Source organism: Carettochelys insculpta, chromosome 1 (assembly GCF_033958435.1).
Source record: "Carettochelys insculpta isolate YL-2023 chromosome 1, ASM3395843v1, whole genome shotgun sequence".
NCBI lineage: Eukaryota > Metazoa > Chordata > Testudines > Carettochelyidae > Carettochelys > Carettochelys insculpta.
In genome coordinates, this window is record NC_134137.1 from 64,330,740 (window position 1) to 64,343,222 (window position 12,483).

At 50.7% G+C, this 12,483-nt stretch overlaps 1 protein-coding gene across 1 annotated transcript in view; it reads left to right on the forward strand.

Moving 5' to 3' along the window:
* Positions 1 to 611: 611 nt before the first annotated feature.
* The window catches only part of RUBCNL (rubicon like autophagy enhancer), an 81,218-nt gene continuing 69,346 nt past the window's right edge, over positions 612 to 12,483 (forward strand). Inside the window, exon 1 of the mRNA XM_074984390.1 lies at positions 612 to 1,146. Within this exon, the coding sequence (XP_074840491.1) occupies positions 612 to 1,146 (535 nt within the window). The remainder of the gene's footprint in view (positions 1,147 to 12,483) is intronic.

A 12,483-nucleotide genomic window follows, 5' to 3' on the forward strand; every position in this document is an offset into this window, starting at 1 on the left:
TGGGAGGAAGAGCCCAGCAGGGGAAAGAACATAGTGGACTATGTGATGCAAATGAAGGACCGCACAGCTGGGGTTACTCCGATTGTGAGGAGCCACCTGGAGGAGGTTCAGGGGGCCCAAAGGGCCTATTACTACTGCCAGGTCAGGGTTCGATGGTTTCAGCCCAGAGACTGGGTTATGGTGTTGGTCTCCACTGCTGAAAGTAAGCTGCTGGCCCAGTGGCAGGGACCTTATGAGGTGGTTGAGCCAGTCAGAGAAGTAAACTATAAGATACACCAACTGGGGCGGCGGAAGTTAGAGCAGGTCTGTCACATCAACCTCTTGAAGCCCTGGCAAGAGAGAGAGGCCTGTCTGCTGGTGGCCCGAAGGGAAGAAGGGAACCACCCTCTGGAGGAACCTGCAGGACCGGTAAAAATAGGTCCTGAATTAATGCCAACCCAGAGAAGAGAAGCCCTAGACATGATCGCTCGAAACCAGGATGTGTTCGCCGAGAAGCCTGGTCAAACATCAGAAGCTGTACGTCATATAATTACAAATCCTGGGGCCCGTGTGACGATGAGACTGTACCGGGTTCCAGCGGCCAAAACAGAAGAGGTATGGAAGGCGGAGGTATGCAAGATGCTGGAAATGGGTACAATAGAAGAGTGTCACAGTCGGTGGTCCAGCCCATAGTATTAGTACCAAAACCTGATGGCACTACACACTTCTGTAACGACTTTCGGCGGCTGAGTCACATCTCACAATTTGATGCTTACCTTATACCGCGTATTGATGAGTTGGTCGACCGCCTGGGCACTGCTCGGTACCTGACCACACTGGATCTAACAAAAGGCTACTGGCAGATCCCACTGGCTGAAGACGCCAAGGAGAAGACAGCATTCGCTACACCTGAGGGGTTATTCCAATACACGGGCCTCTCTTTCGGTCTCCACGGGGCGCCAGCCACCTTCCAGCACCGAATGGACAAGCTCTTGCGGCCCCACACCAGATATGCAGCTGCCTACCTAGATGATGTAGTCATACACACCCCAGACTGGGAATCTCACCTGGGAAGGGTAGAAGCCGTCCTAGACACATTTCGGCGCACTGGCCTCACAGCAAATCTGGCCAAGTGTGCTGTGGGGTTCACCGAGCCAAGGACCTGGGGTATGTGGTAGGGAAGGGGGTAGTGAAGCCCCAGTCAGATAAGCTAGAGGCCATACAGCAGTGGCCTCGGCCTAAATGGAAAAAGCAGGTTTGGGCTTTCCTGGGGGTAGTGGGGTACTACCGACGATTCATTCCTCACTTTGCAATGCGAGCCAGCCCCCTGACGGATCTGATAAAAGCTCGAGGCCCTGATACGGTAAAAAGGTCTGAAGCAGCTGAGGCTGCATTTGAAGACCTAAGGACGGCCCTCTGTAGCAAGCCAGTGCTGGTAGCCCCCGACTTCACCCAGGAGTTCATCTTACAAACAGATGCGTCAGATGTGGGCGTAGGAGCTGTCCTGTCCCAAGTATCAGAAGGAGAGGAACACCCAATCCTATATCTTAGTAGGAAATTGCTCCCCAGGGAGAGAAAATATGCAGTGGTCGAAAGAGAGTGTCTCACGGTCAAGTGGGCTATGGAGGCCCTACGATACTACCTACTCGGGCATCAGTTTGTCTGAATTACAGACCATGCTTCACTGCAATGGATGCAACGGAACAAAGAGAAGAACACCAGAGTGACCCGGTGGTTCATAGCCTTACAGCCCTTTCAATTTAAGGTGCAACACAGGACAGGTAAACTGAACGGGAATGCAGATGGACTTTCTAGGATGCACTGTATGACGTCCCAAGTTGCCTAACCCCCTGGTGTTGAGCAGTGGGGATGATATGTGACAGACTACTGCCTGGGGGCTACAGAATCCTACAAGAAGGCAGGTATACTGGCTGGTGGGGGAATGCTTTCCTGTTTCCCAATTAAGGCAGACAGATGGGGGCCTCATTAACTAGTAGCCACAGCTGACTCTAGTCAGTAGTCGTTGGACGGCTGAGGCCCTACACTCCTTATAAAAGGTTCCCCCTAGCTGGTTGCAAGAGCGGGGAGGTTTTGGAAGGCGCACTGAGGAGCAGGAGCAGGAAGGTAGCACAGGGAAGTGGTGGGTGAAGTGGCCCTGGGTGAGGTTGTCACATTGGGCCAGGGGTGAAGGCCCCACCAGCAGCCTGTTGACCTGGCAGGGTCCCTGGGCCAGAGTCCAGGGTAGAGGGTGGGCCTGGACTCCCTCCACCCTTCCCCAGAGGGTTACTACATTGGAACAGGTGTAGGCCTGCAAGGGGACTGGCCATGTCCTCCCCAGTTGGGACTTGCCTATGATGAGGATGGCTCGCTAAGTGGAGACTCCTGCCTCTGGAAAGGCCTGGGCAGACAAGGGGTCTCCGTGAGTCTCTGAGGCACAACAGAGAAAACTGCCAGGAAGCGCAAGGACCCACAGGGGCTGACAAGGGACTTTGTCACACTATCTATCTATATATATAGATATATATAGCTATAGATTACATAATCTTCATGCTTTTTCATGTCTTGTTTAATTTTATTCTTTGATATTGCGCTAAATGATTGTGTTCACCTTTTCCCCTTCCCCTTTTGTTGCACGTTGAATGTCTGTCTGATGGGTTTAGTCCCCTTGTCTCCTAAGATATTGATTTTCCTTCTGTTAAGGTGGAGGCCACCCAAACAGTACAGCTCTCTCTCCCCATAGAAGATGGCCTAATATGCCACACAAACAAAACCCTCTTTCCCTTGCATCACTTACCTACCTTGAGAATTTTGTGCCTTCTGTCTTCCTTTATTTGTGGCACAGGAAGGATCTCTGAGAAGATCACATGGACATCATTTCCTTCAGCACTTTCCAGATTTTCTCCAGAGTCACCTGTAACCTGAGCTATCTTATGAAGCCATCTTGTTGGTTCTATTATGCATCATCACAGTCCTGCCTGACAACTTCAGAAGTCTACTCACTTCTGATCTAACATGAGTAATCCTATGATCAAATGATGTTATATCTGATCACCAATTCTCCTGAGGCCTTTTGAAGCACAGCAATTTTTAATTAATCTCTTTCACCTAGTAAAGGTAATTATGCACTATAATCAAGTCATCTTCTTTTTGATCAGCTAACCAGACTGAGCCTCTTAAGGCTGTCATTGTGGGGTATTTTTTCCTAGTGCTTGAATCTTTTTTGTGGCTCTTATTTGAACCTTTTCCAATATCCTTTCAAAATGTGACGTCAGAGATGGACACTGTATTGCAGCATCAATCTGACCAATGCCGTATACAGAGGTTAAATTACTTCCCTTCTCCCTCTTCATAGACCCAAATCCTTTTCACTACAGTCATTTCCTCGAGAGATTATTTTAGCTGTTTGTCCACTGTGACCCGTAAACCCTGACTAGCTTCATAGCTTTCTAGGATGCAATACCAATTTTTAGCTATGCCCAGCATCCTTTATCCTAGATACATGATCTTTAATTTGATTATCTTAACACACTTAAAATACAATACAGACATTATACAAATTTGTAGTCATCACAGGCATGTCCAAATGATACTGGAAACCCATTGTAGTAGTGCTGATCAAAGACATGGTGAGAAAAACTTGTCTAGAAATAGATGGATAATCTATAGGACAAATTGTGCCATGCTTAATCACCTTGAACATCACTTTGCAAAACATAAAAAAACACCAGCTGCTCTGAATTAAATGTGCTTGCTCATTAAATAAACTCCTGCTCAACATAAGTAAGGGTGGCAAAAGCATCTTAAAAATGGAGTTAAAATTCAGAAACGTCACATATAGGCCACGTCGACATTAGCAAGTACATTCAAAATTGAGGTCAGAAGAATGTCTTCTTTCAAAATAACCCATGGAGTGTCTACACACACCCTGTGATCTTTTGAAAGTAACATCTAATGAACAGGGCTGTACTTGGTCCTTCGTTCCCATGGTGGGAAGATCAGCCCACTTCAAAAGATTATTTTGAAAGAGAGCAAGTGTAGACACTCTGCGGATCGCTGTTTTGAAACAGGGAGTCCTCCATGGCAGCAATCAGCTGGCAGGTGGTGGCGCCACTCTCAGCGGAAGTGGAGCTCTATGGCTCCAGTGTCCGGCTGTGTTTAGAGATTCAGGCTCCCACAAACTTCAGGCAGAAAACTGAGAATATGCAGGCAGCAGGGAGATGATGCTTGTTCTCCATTTTGCCGGCACCTGCAATGCCTCAGCCAGCCCCTCGCCCTTCCCACAAGCCCCATTAGCGGCGCATGAACCAGGGGACCAGGTGGAGACAGCGTGCCCTGAGGATGGCCTCCAGGAGGGTGGCTACTAGGGTGGCCACCTGGAGCTGCTGGTGCACGGCAGACAAGACTGCAGACAGTGCACTGGCCACAGCCTCAATGGGGAGGGGAGGGTGGAGCTGTTCAGGGCCTGGGGTGCCTCCTTCACTCACTCTTGGTCTGCATGCCTGGAGACAGGTAGCTGGCCCTCAGCGTGTGCAGGCCAAGGCTTTGGGTGGGGGCTCTTTAAAGGGACAGCAGGCAGCGGCCCGGGAAGGTCTAGTTCACCATGAGATCCTGCCCCTGTACTTTCCAAGAGTGCCCTGTGACAGGTGGATGCTCTCTTTCGAAAGGGCGGTGGGGGCCATTCAAAAGGGCAGGTTGAACCTTCAGCGCTCCGTTAAGTTTCGAAAACTGTCCTTTTGAAAGGAGCTGTAACGTAGACACAGCTATACTGTACATGTAGCTTTATTATGAAAAGTAAGTGATCTTGACATAATTTTAAAAAAAATCAGTAGAACTGTCTACAGCCCTCTGGTACGAATTCCATTGGTTTCCGTGGAAACAAGTCATATTTTAAGACTGGGATACAGGAATGGCAATTCAGTAAAATGATAGAGCAGTCTATGTAGGTGCCTGTGCCCGGCAAGACTTTAAAAACCTTTGGTCCATAATATTAATTGATAAAACTGTCAACAAAGGCTAAGCAGTAGCAATCCAGTATTAGAACAGAGTATTCTACTTCAGCATTACTAAATTCTATTATTAAGATATCTAGTTATATATCATGTTACTGCCCTGATGGCATTGACCTGTCAAAGTGCTTTGAATTAAGCTAACTGAAGAAAACTGGTGAATTGAATCCTTTCCGTTTGGATTATAAATTGGATTTCAAATTACAGACTGTGCTTGAGCCCAAACATAAATAATTGTGTTCTTTGCCACCACATATTACCCTCTTTGTTAGAGGCCATAACATCTTATTCACTTTTATGCACAATTCCCCATGAATTCCATTGTCTTTGAAAATGGCTAGGACAATGTGACCCTAGAAAATAACTTGTGAAGCTCTAGAAGGCTCACTAGAGTAGGGTTTCCCAACCCATGGCTCATGGTGGCTAATAGAATGTATCCAATGGTCAGGAGAGAGGGTTTGAACAAGTCCTGTCTCTGGGGAGGGTGGGAGACCATGAAGGGGGCTACCCCTGGAGTTGTAGGCTGTGAAGTCCACCCCACGCTAACCCTGCTGCGTGGGGCTGGCTGGCTGGGCTGAATTCCCTGTTCCATCGTGACTTTTGTCATTGCTTACAACTCAGGTTTAGCCCAGCTGCTCCTCCATCATGAAAATGGGGGTTGGACATGGCTGAATTTACATGAGTAGTTCTGTGACTCCAGGCACCAGGTTGCAATGCCACCCTCACAAATTTGGTCTGGCTAGCCCTTCTGAAGGTTCAACGTTGAGTGCTGATGCACCTCAGAAGTAGCAACTCCCAGACTGGAGAGTTGTGCCCAAGCAGCTGGACAAAACAGGAATGCATGGTATACTTCGTATTTATTACCCATTATACATAACTGACACACTCACGTAAGAAATATTTAGTAAGCCAGATGTTTTTGCAATAAAACTACTTGCTGGGTTGCAAGAGGCTGGTTAGTTTTACAAATAGGTTCCAAGTGTGAAAAGGTTGAGCAAGACTGAAGCAGAGGGCTTCATGTTAGTGCTATTTTATACTTTGGTTGCGTCCAGGTTGATCAAGATAGAGTAATTTACTTCATTCAGAGCTGGTGTTGATGCTGTAGTTACGTATGACATCAAGCTTAATAAACAGAAAACTTTACAAATAAAACCCTGGGTTTTGAGAAGTGGTCAGCATTTTACTTTTAGACAGTTCTGGCTAGAAAACCATCCCAAATGCAGATTGGATAAAACTTAATTTTACTTTAGATAAATTTGGGATACGGGGAAGAGATACAAATTTAGATAATCGAGAACTGGATGTTTTAAGACAGTGAAAAACTTGAGTCTCTCACAGGTCTGTGTTACATGGATGGGAGGAGGCAGTGGAGAGCTGGGGTGAGGGTTTGGGGAAAGGGGTGGAGACAAGGCCTGGAGTGTAGAAGGGGGTTGAACACCACCCTCTGCAAGAAGAAAAGTTGGCGTGTGAGCAACAACTCATGGTCTGGTCTGACCCTGAACACCTACACTTCAGTTTTAAAGCCATGCAGCCAGAGCCCAAGTCAGTGGCAGGGGTCTTTTATTGCAGTGCAGGCCTATTCAGTGAGCGTTCTGGTGCATTGCAACAAAAACCAATTTGAGCCCATAGATTTTGTAGTGCTTTAGAATATTAATTACTCTGTACATGCAAGTTATTAGTAAAAATAAGGGAACACCCTAGTGGATTAATCACTGTGTAGTACTCAGAGGCACTGAGACCGCAAACTAGGGTGAGTGAAGTCTCTGCTCTATAGCACTGGCTGAGAGCCCCTGGGCCTTTAGCACATGTGGTAGAGCACATGGCTTCAGCCCCTCTGACTACAGCTTCAATCCCTGGTGCCCACAGACTGGGTCTGTCAGCATTACAGCTGGATTAATCACTCAGAATGTTGCTTGATTTCTAAAGGGTGACTTTTCAACTCCATGCATGTGGAGACCACATAAATTGTTGTATCTGATAAAGTTTGTCTAGGGTCAGCATTGAGGATTTAGTGGGCATTGCTTCATCCACTGAAGGGTAAAACTACTGTGGGGGGGAACTAGACAATGTGCCTCTCAGCAGTCATTACTCGTGAGCAGCATTCACACTAATTTTTCTCACCCCTGAGTGGAATGACTTTTGTTATGTGTTCCGATATGGAGATGTCTGATACATCACCTTCATATTGGTGCACTTTGCAAAATTCATGTGGTAGGGTTGGGTTCAAAAAGTTCTGAATATGGGAGTGGGTTCAGGCCTGAGGCAAAGGGTTGGGTTGCAAGGGTGTGAAGGCTCTGGCTAGGGGGTCTAGGCTCTCAGGTGGAGCTGGAAATGTCACGATCCCACAGCTGTAGCAGGTCTCTGGGCAGATTTCTTGAGCACCTGTGTGGTAGGAAAGCTGTGCAGTCACACAGCTTACAGGGAACTTAGCTCATGATGATGAGGGAAAAGGCAGGGGCAGGGCAAATAGAGGCACAGGTAGCAACCGTCTCCCCAAACACCGAATTACTTATTTTATTGGCACTCACTCTGGAATTCATCATGTCACCTCAGTTGGCAACGCAGCTGTTGGGTATGGGGTGAACACGATGGACTTCCACCAGCTAGGGGCTGAAGTCTGAGAGTGGACAGGTATGCACTGCCTTGGGGGTAGCCCTTGACATTTGTTAAAATATCCAAGCCTGCTGTAACTTGGAAAGCTTGAATATGTTGACTCCCTTGGCTGTGTAACACACAAGTTCATTCATGCATTTATGCCATGCTGATTAGCGTAGGCGATCATGGCCCTCCACCCCTGTCTATTACGAGTACTCTGGCGCATCTCCACAGTACTGTGGCAATGCAGCCATGAAGTGATACTATCCAATATTTTCCCACGTTGTCTACCTCGTCCTCACTTTGCATTATACTTTCCTGTTGTCACTAAATTTTCAAGTGCAGACTTTCTAATTATGTGGCCTATAAATTTTGCCTGCCTTGTTCTTATTCTATTTAACAGTGTTCTTTTGCAGTTGGCTTCATTTAAGATATACTCACTCGTTCTTTTGGTCGTTCATGAGATGCACAACATCCTTCTTAAAAAACACATTTCTGGGGCTTCGACCTACTTCTCAACTTGTTTACTGGTAGTCCATGATTCGCATCCATACATGAAGACTGGTTCTACATCACATCGCAGCAGTCTTTTCCTAACCTCCAATGATAAAGATCTGTTCGTGAGAATGCTTCTCATTTTCTGAAACGCTGCTTTCGCTTGAGCGATTCTGCATTTCGCTTCAGTTAAACACCTACCATCGGATACGTAGGATCCTAAGTACTTGAATTTAGTCACTTACGAAGAACTGTTTCATTTGCTACTACCTCACATATTGGCAGTACCTTTGTCTTCATAATAGGCATTACTTCTGTCTTTGAGATGTTCAGCTTGAGTCCCTTCAGCTCGCTTTCTTTATTGACAACGTTAACCAGTTCCTGAAGATCTTTTTCACTTTCTGCTATTGGGTTATTGCACAGTATCTGATAGGGTCTTGTTGATTAAACTTGAAAGCAAGCCCTTCGATGTGAATATAATCCAGGTCTGTGTTCCAGCTGCAGACAGCACTGAGGAAGACATAGATTTTATGAAGAACTCAAACCAGCCAAAGCTTAATGTAAATCGAGTGAAGTTCTAACTGTTCAAGGAGACTTTAATGCTAAGGGTGGTTGTGAACGAACAGAAGACATAGGATCTCATGGTCTAGGTTCAAGAAATTAGAGCAGTGAAAGACTGGTCAGATGGGCTAGACTTCATGATTTGATCATTGGAAACACATGGTTCAAGCAACATCCAAGGAGACTATGGTCGTGGAAAAGTCCAGGAGAGAACGTGAAGAACCAAATGGATTTTGTTCTTATAAATAAAAGGTTTAGAAATTCTCTGTCAGCTAAAACAATGCCAGGTGCTAATTGCTATAGTGATCATGTCCCGGTGGTAGGCAAATTGAGAGTAAAACACACAAGAGATCTATCATTTCCCTGTTGCTAACTATTAGCGGTGTTTTCTTTTAGGGGAGCACTGGCATTTGTGTTTTACTCCCTGAGGGGCTTTTAGTATCTCGCTTATGGGCTTGTGTGTCCGAGTTCCACACAGTCAGCTGAATGGGAATAATTTTTTTGCCTATGTAGTTTTAAGTTTGCCCTTAACAAAAGGCAGTTCTTTTTTAAATTCATCTCTGTGCTTTTTACTGCTCAGAAAGTTCCTGTGCTGCTCACTGGGCAATGCTGCTCCAGAGACAGCCGCTCATTTGTCTGAAAGTTCGGCTTCAGGTTCAACCCCAGACACCTGGAACTGCCTGTTGGGTGGCAGAGTTGGGAGGAGCTATTCTCCTTTCCTGAGGTGAGGCCCTGATTCAGCTCCTGTTCAGTTGTAACCTGTAGGCTACGTCTACACATGAAGCCTACATCGAAATAGCTTATTTTGATGTAGCGACATCAAAATAGTCTATTTCGATGAATAACGTCTACACGTCCTCCAGGGCTGGCAACATTGATGTTCAACTTTGACATTGCGCAGCCCAACATCGAAATAGGCGCTGCGAGGGAACGTCTACACGCCAAAGTAGCAGACATCGAAATAGGGATGCCAGGCACAGCTGCAGACAGGGTCACAGGGCAGACTAGCGCTTCCGGGGCAACAGCTAGCCGCTCCCTTAAAGGGCCCCTCCCAGACACACTCAGCCTGCACAGCACGCGGTCTGAGGAGCCATAGGCACACAGACCCCGGGCGCCGCAGTCATGGACCCCCCAGCAGCAGCAGCAGCAGCAGCCAGAGGTCCACCCAGCCCTCCCGCCAGGAGCAGGGCTTGCCCTGCTCCATGCCATGCGGGAGGCAGCTGAGCACCTCCTTGCTACCCTGGAGGAGGAGCTGCCCCCAGGGCAGCAGGGCTCAACCCCCAACCCTGCAGCACCCCGCCCCCGCCCCACACGCCAGCGGCTGTGGAGCTACCCCACCAGCACCGACTGGTGGGAGCGGCTGGTGCTTGGGGAGTGGGACGATGACCGCTGGCTCAGGAACTTCAGGATGAGCCGGCAGACATTTATGGAGCTGTGCCAGTGGCTCACCCCCGCACTCAGGCACCAGGACACCGCCATGCGGCATGCCCTCAGCGTGGAGAAACGGGTCGGCATCGCTGTCTGGAAGCTGGCCACTCCCAACAGCTACCAATCCATGGGGCAGCAGTTTGGTGTCGGCAAGGCCACCGTCAGGGCTGTCCTCATGGAGGTAAGAGAACCCACGGGGGGAGGGCCGGGCAGGGGAGGGGAGGGGGGCCCGGGCAGAGGAGGGCAGGGCAGGGCAGGGCCACGCACACCCTGCTCACCCCTCATTGGTGCTGTCCCATGTGCTTTCTCTGCAGGTTGTGCGTGCCATCAACGCCATGCTCCTGCACAGGCTCGTGAGGCTGGGGGACCCAGATGCCACCATCACGGCCTTTGCCACCCTGGGCTTCCCCAACTGCTTCGGGGCTCTGGATGGGACTCACATCCCCATCCGCACCCCGCATCACAGTGGAGGACGATACCTGAATCGCAAGGGCTACCATTCTGTCGTCCTCCAGGCCTTGGGGGACAGCCGGGGACGTTTCCAGGACATTTATGTGGGCTGGCCTGGCAGCACCCACGACGCCCGGGTTTTCTGGAACTCGGGCCTGTGCCGCCGGCTGGAGGCGGGGACCTACATCCCCCAGCGGGAGATCCCTCTGGGGGACACCACCATGCCCTTCTGCGTCATCGCAGATGCGGCGTACCCCCTCCGGCCGTGGCTCATGCACCCGTACACGGGCCATCTCTCCGCTAGCCAGGAGCGCTTCAACGAGCGCCTGAACCACACGCGCCAGGTGGTGGAGCGCTCATTTGGCCGCCTAAAGAGACGCTGGAGATCTCTCCTGACCCGCCTGGATGCGGGCCCCAACAACACCCCCCTGATTGTGGGTGCCTGCTGCGCCCTGCACAATTTGGTGGAGAGCAAGGGGGAGACCTTTTTCCAGGGCTGGGCTGTGGAGGCCGGCAGGGCCGACGTCCAGCCACCTGCTGCCCCCAGTCGGCAGGTGGACCCCGAAGGGACCCGGGTCCGGGAGGCCCTGCGGGCCCACTTCGATGAAGAGGCCGTGGGGTGAACTCTGCCCAGGCCCCCCACTGCCCGCCCCTTCCTCCACCACACTCCTGCCCCAACGCCCACACCATGGAGCACCCAACCGCACCCCCCTCCCACTTTTCCTGGACAAATGACAGCACGCACTTGTGGCTGAACTTAAACTTCTTTTTCTTTGAGAACTTTTTTTTTTAACTGTAAATATATAAAACTAGAACAAACTATATACAACATGTGGAAACAAAGTCATATGTACAAATAAAACAATCGTAACAAACAAGTGTCCTCATTAATAAAAAGAAAACCAGGGAGGATAAAGGGGAGAACTATTTACATGGGGGGGACGGGGCAAATGGGGGGCACAAACAAATAAGTTGAAACTATATACGGGGGGGGCCACGTCCCGGGCCCCTCGCCCCTACAGTCCGGCACTGGGTGTGGGCGGCCGGGAGCCCCGCCGCGGCCGCAGCCCTGTCCTGGGCTGGCTGGGGGCGGGCCGGACCGGAAGATATGCCCGGCGAGTCTCAGCTGGCTCCAGGGGTCCCTCGGCGCTCCGGCCCTCGGCGCTGGGTGGCGGGGCGATGGCGGACGGGACGGCGACGGGCGGAGCAGCTGGTGGTGCAGCTGGTGGAGCAGGCACGGCGGGCACTGTGGCGGCCGGCGCGGCATGGGGGGGCCAGGTAGTCCACCAGGCGGTTGAAAGTCTCCATGTAGGCCCCCCATGCCTCTTGGCGCCAGGCCAGCACCCGCTCCTGCAGCTGCAGGTGCTGCTCCGCGACCTCCAGCTGCCGTCAGTGGATGGCCAGCAGCTGGGGGTCTGTCGCCGTCGGCTGTTGGTGGCGCGGGGTCCGCCGTCTAGCCCGCCGTGGGGCCGGTCGGTCCTCGGCCGAGGGGCTAGCCTGGAGCGATGGCCCCGGAGGGCTCTCCGGGACAACTGATGCCTCGCCGGCGCTCTCTTCCGGTCCTTCTGATGGTGCAGGTGTGGGACACAGGAGAGGAGGAGGGGAAGAAGAATGGAGACAGGCGTTAGTGTGGGCCCCGAGCCATGGCCTTTGTCCCCCCAGCCCTGTGCTGCAGGTTCCCCATCCCCGTCCCCGGGAGATGCTGCTGTGATGGATGGGGTTCAGGGGTCCCCCTGCCCTGCACCCCGTCCCCTGGTGGGAGCGACTCTCACTTCACCCCGCAGGGTCTGACAGCAGGAGAGGTTTCTTAGGCCACAGATGCCCAGTTTCTCCCAGGAGTGACAGCACCAGCTGTCGGAAGAGACAGTCCTTCCAACCCGTCCTGGGGAGAAGACCCCAAGGGGGGCCCCTCTGGGATGCAGCTTTCCCCCTCCTCAGCCTGGCTGCCTTCCAGCTCTCCCTTCCCCTA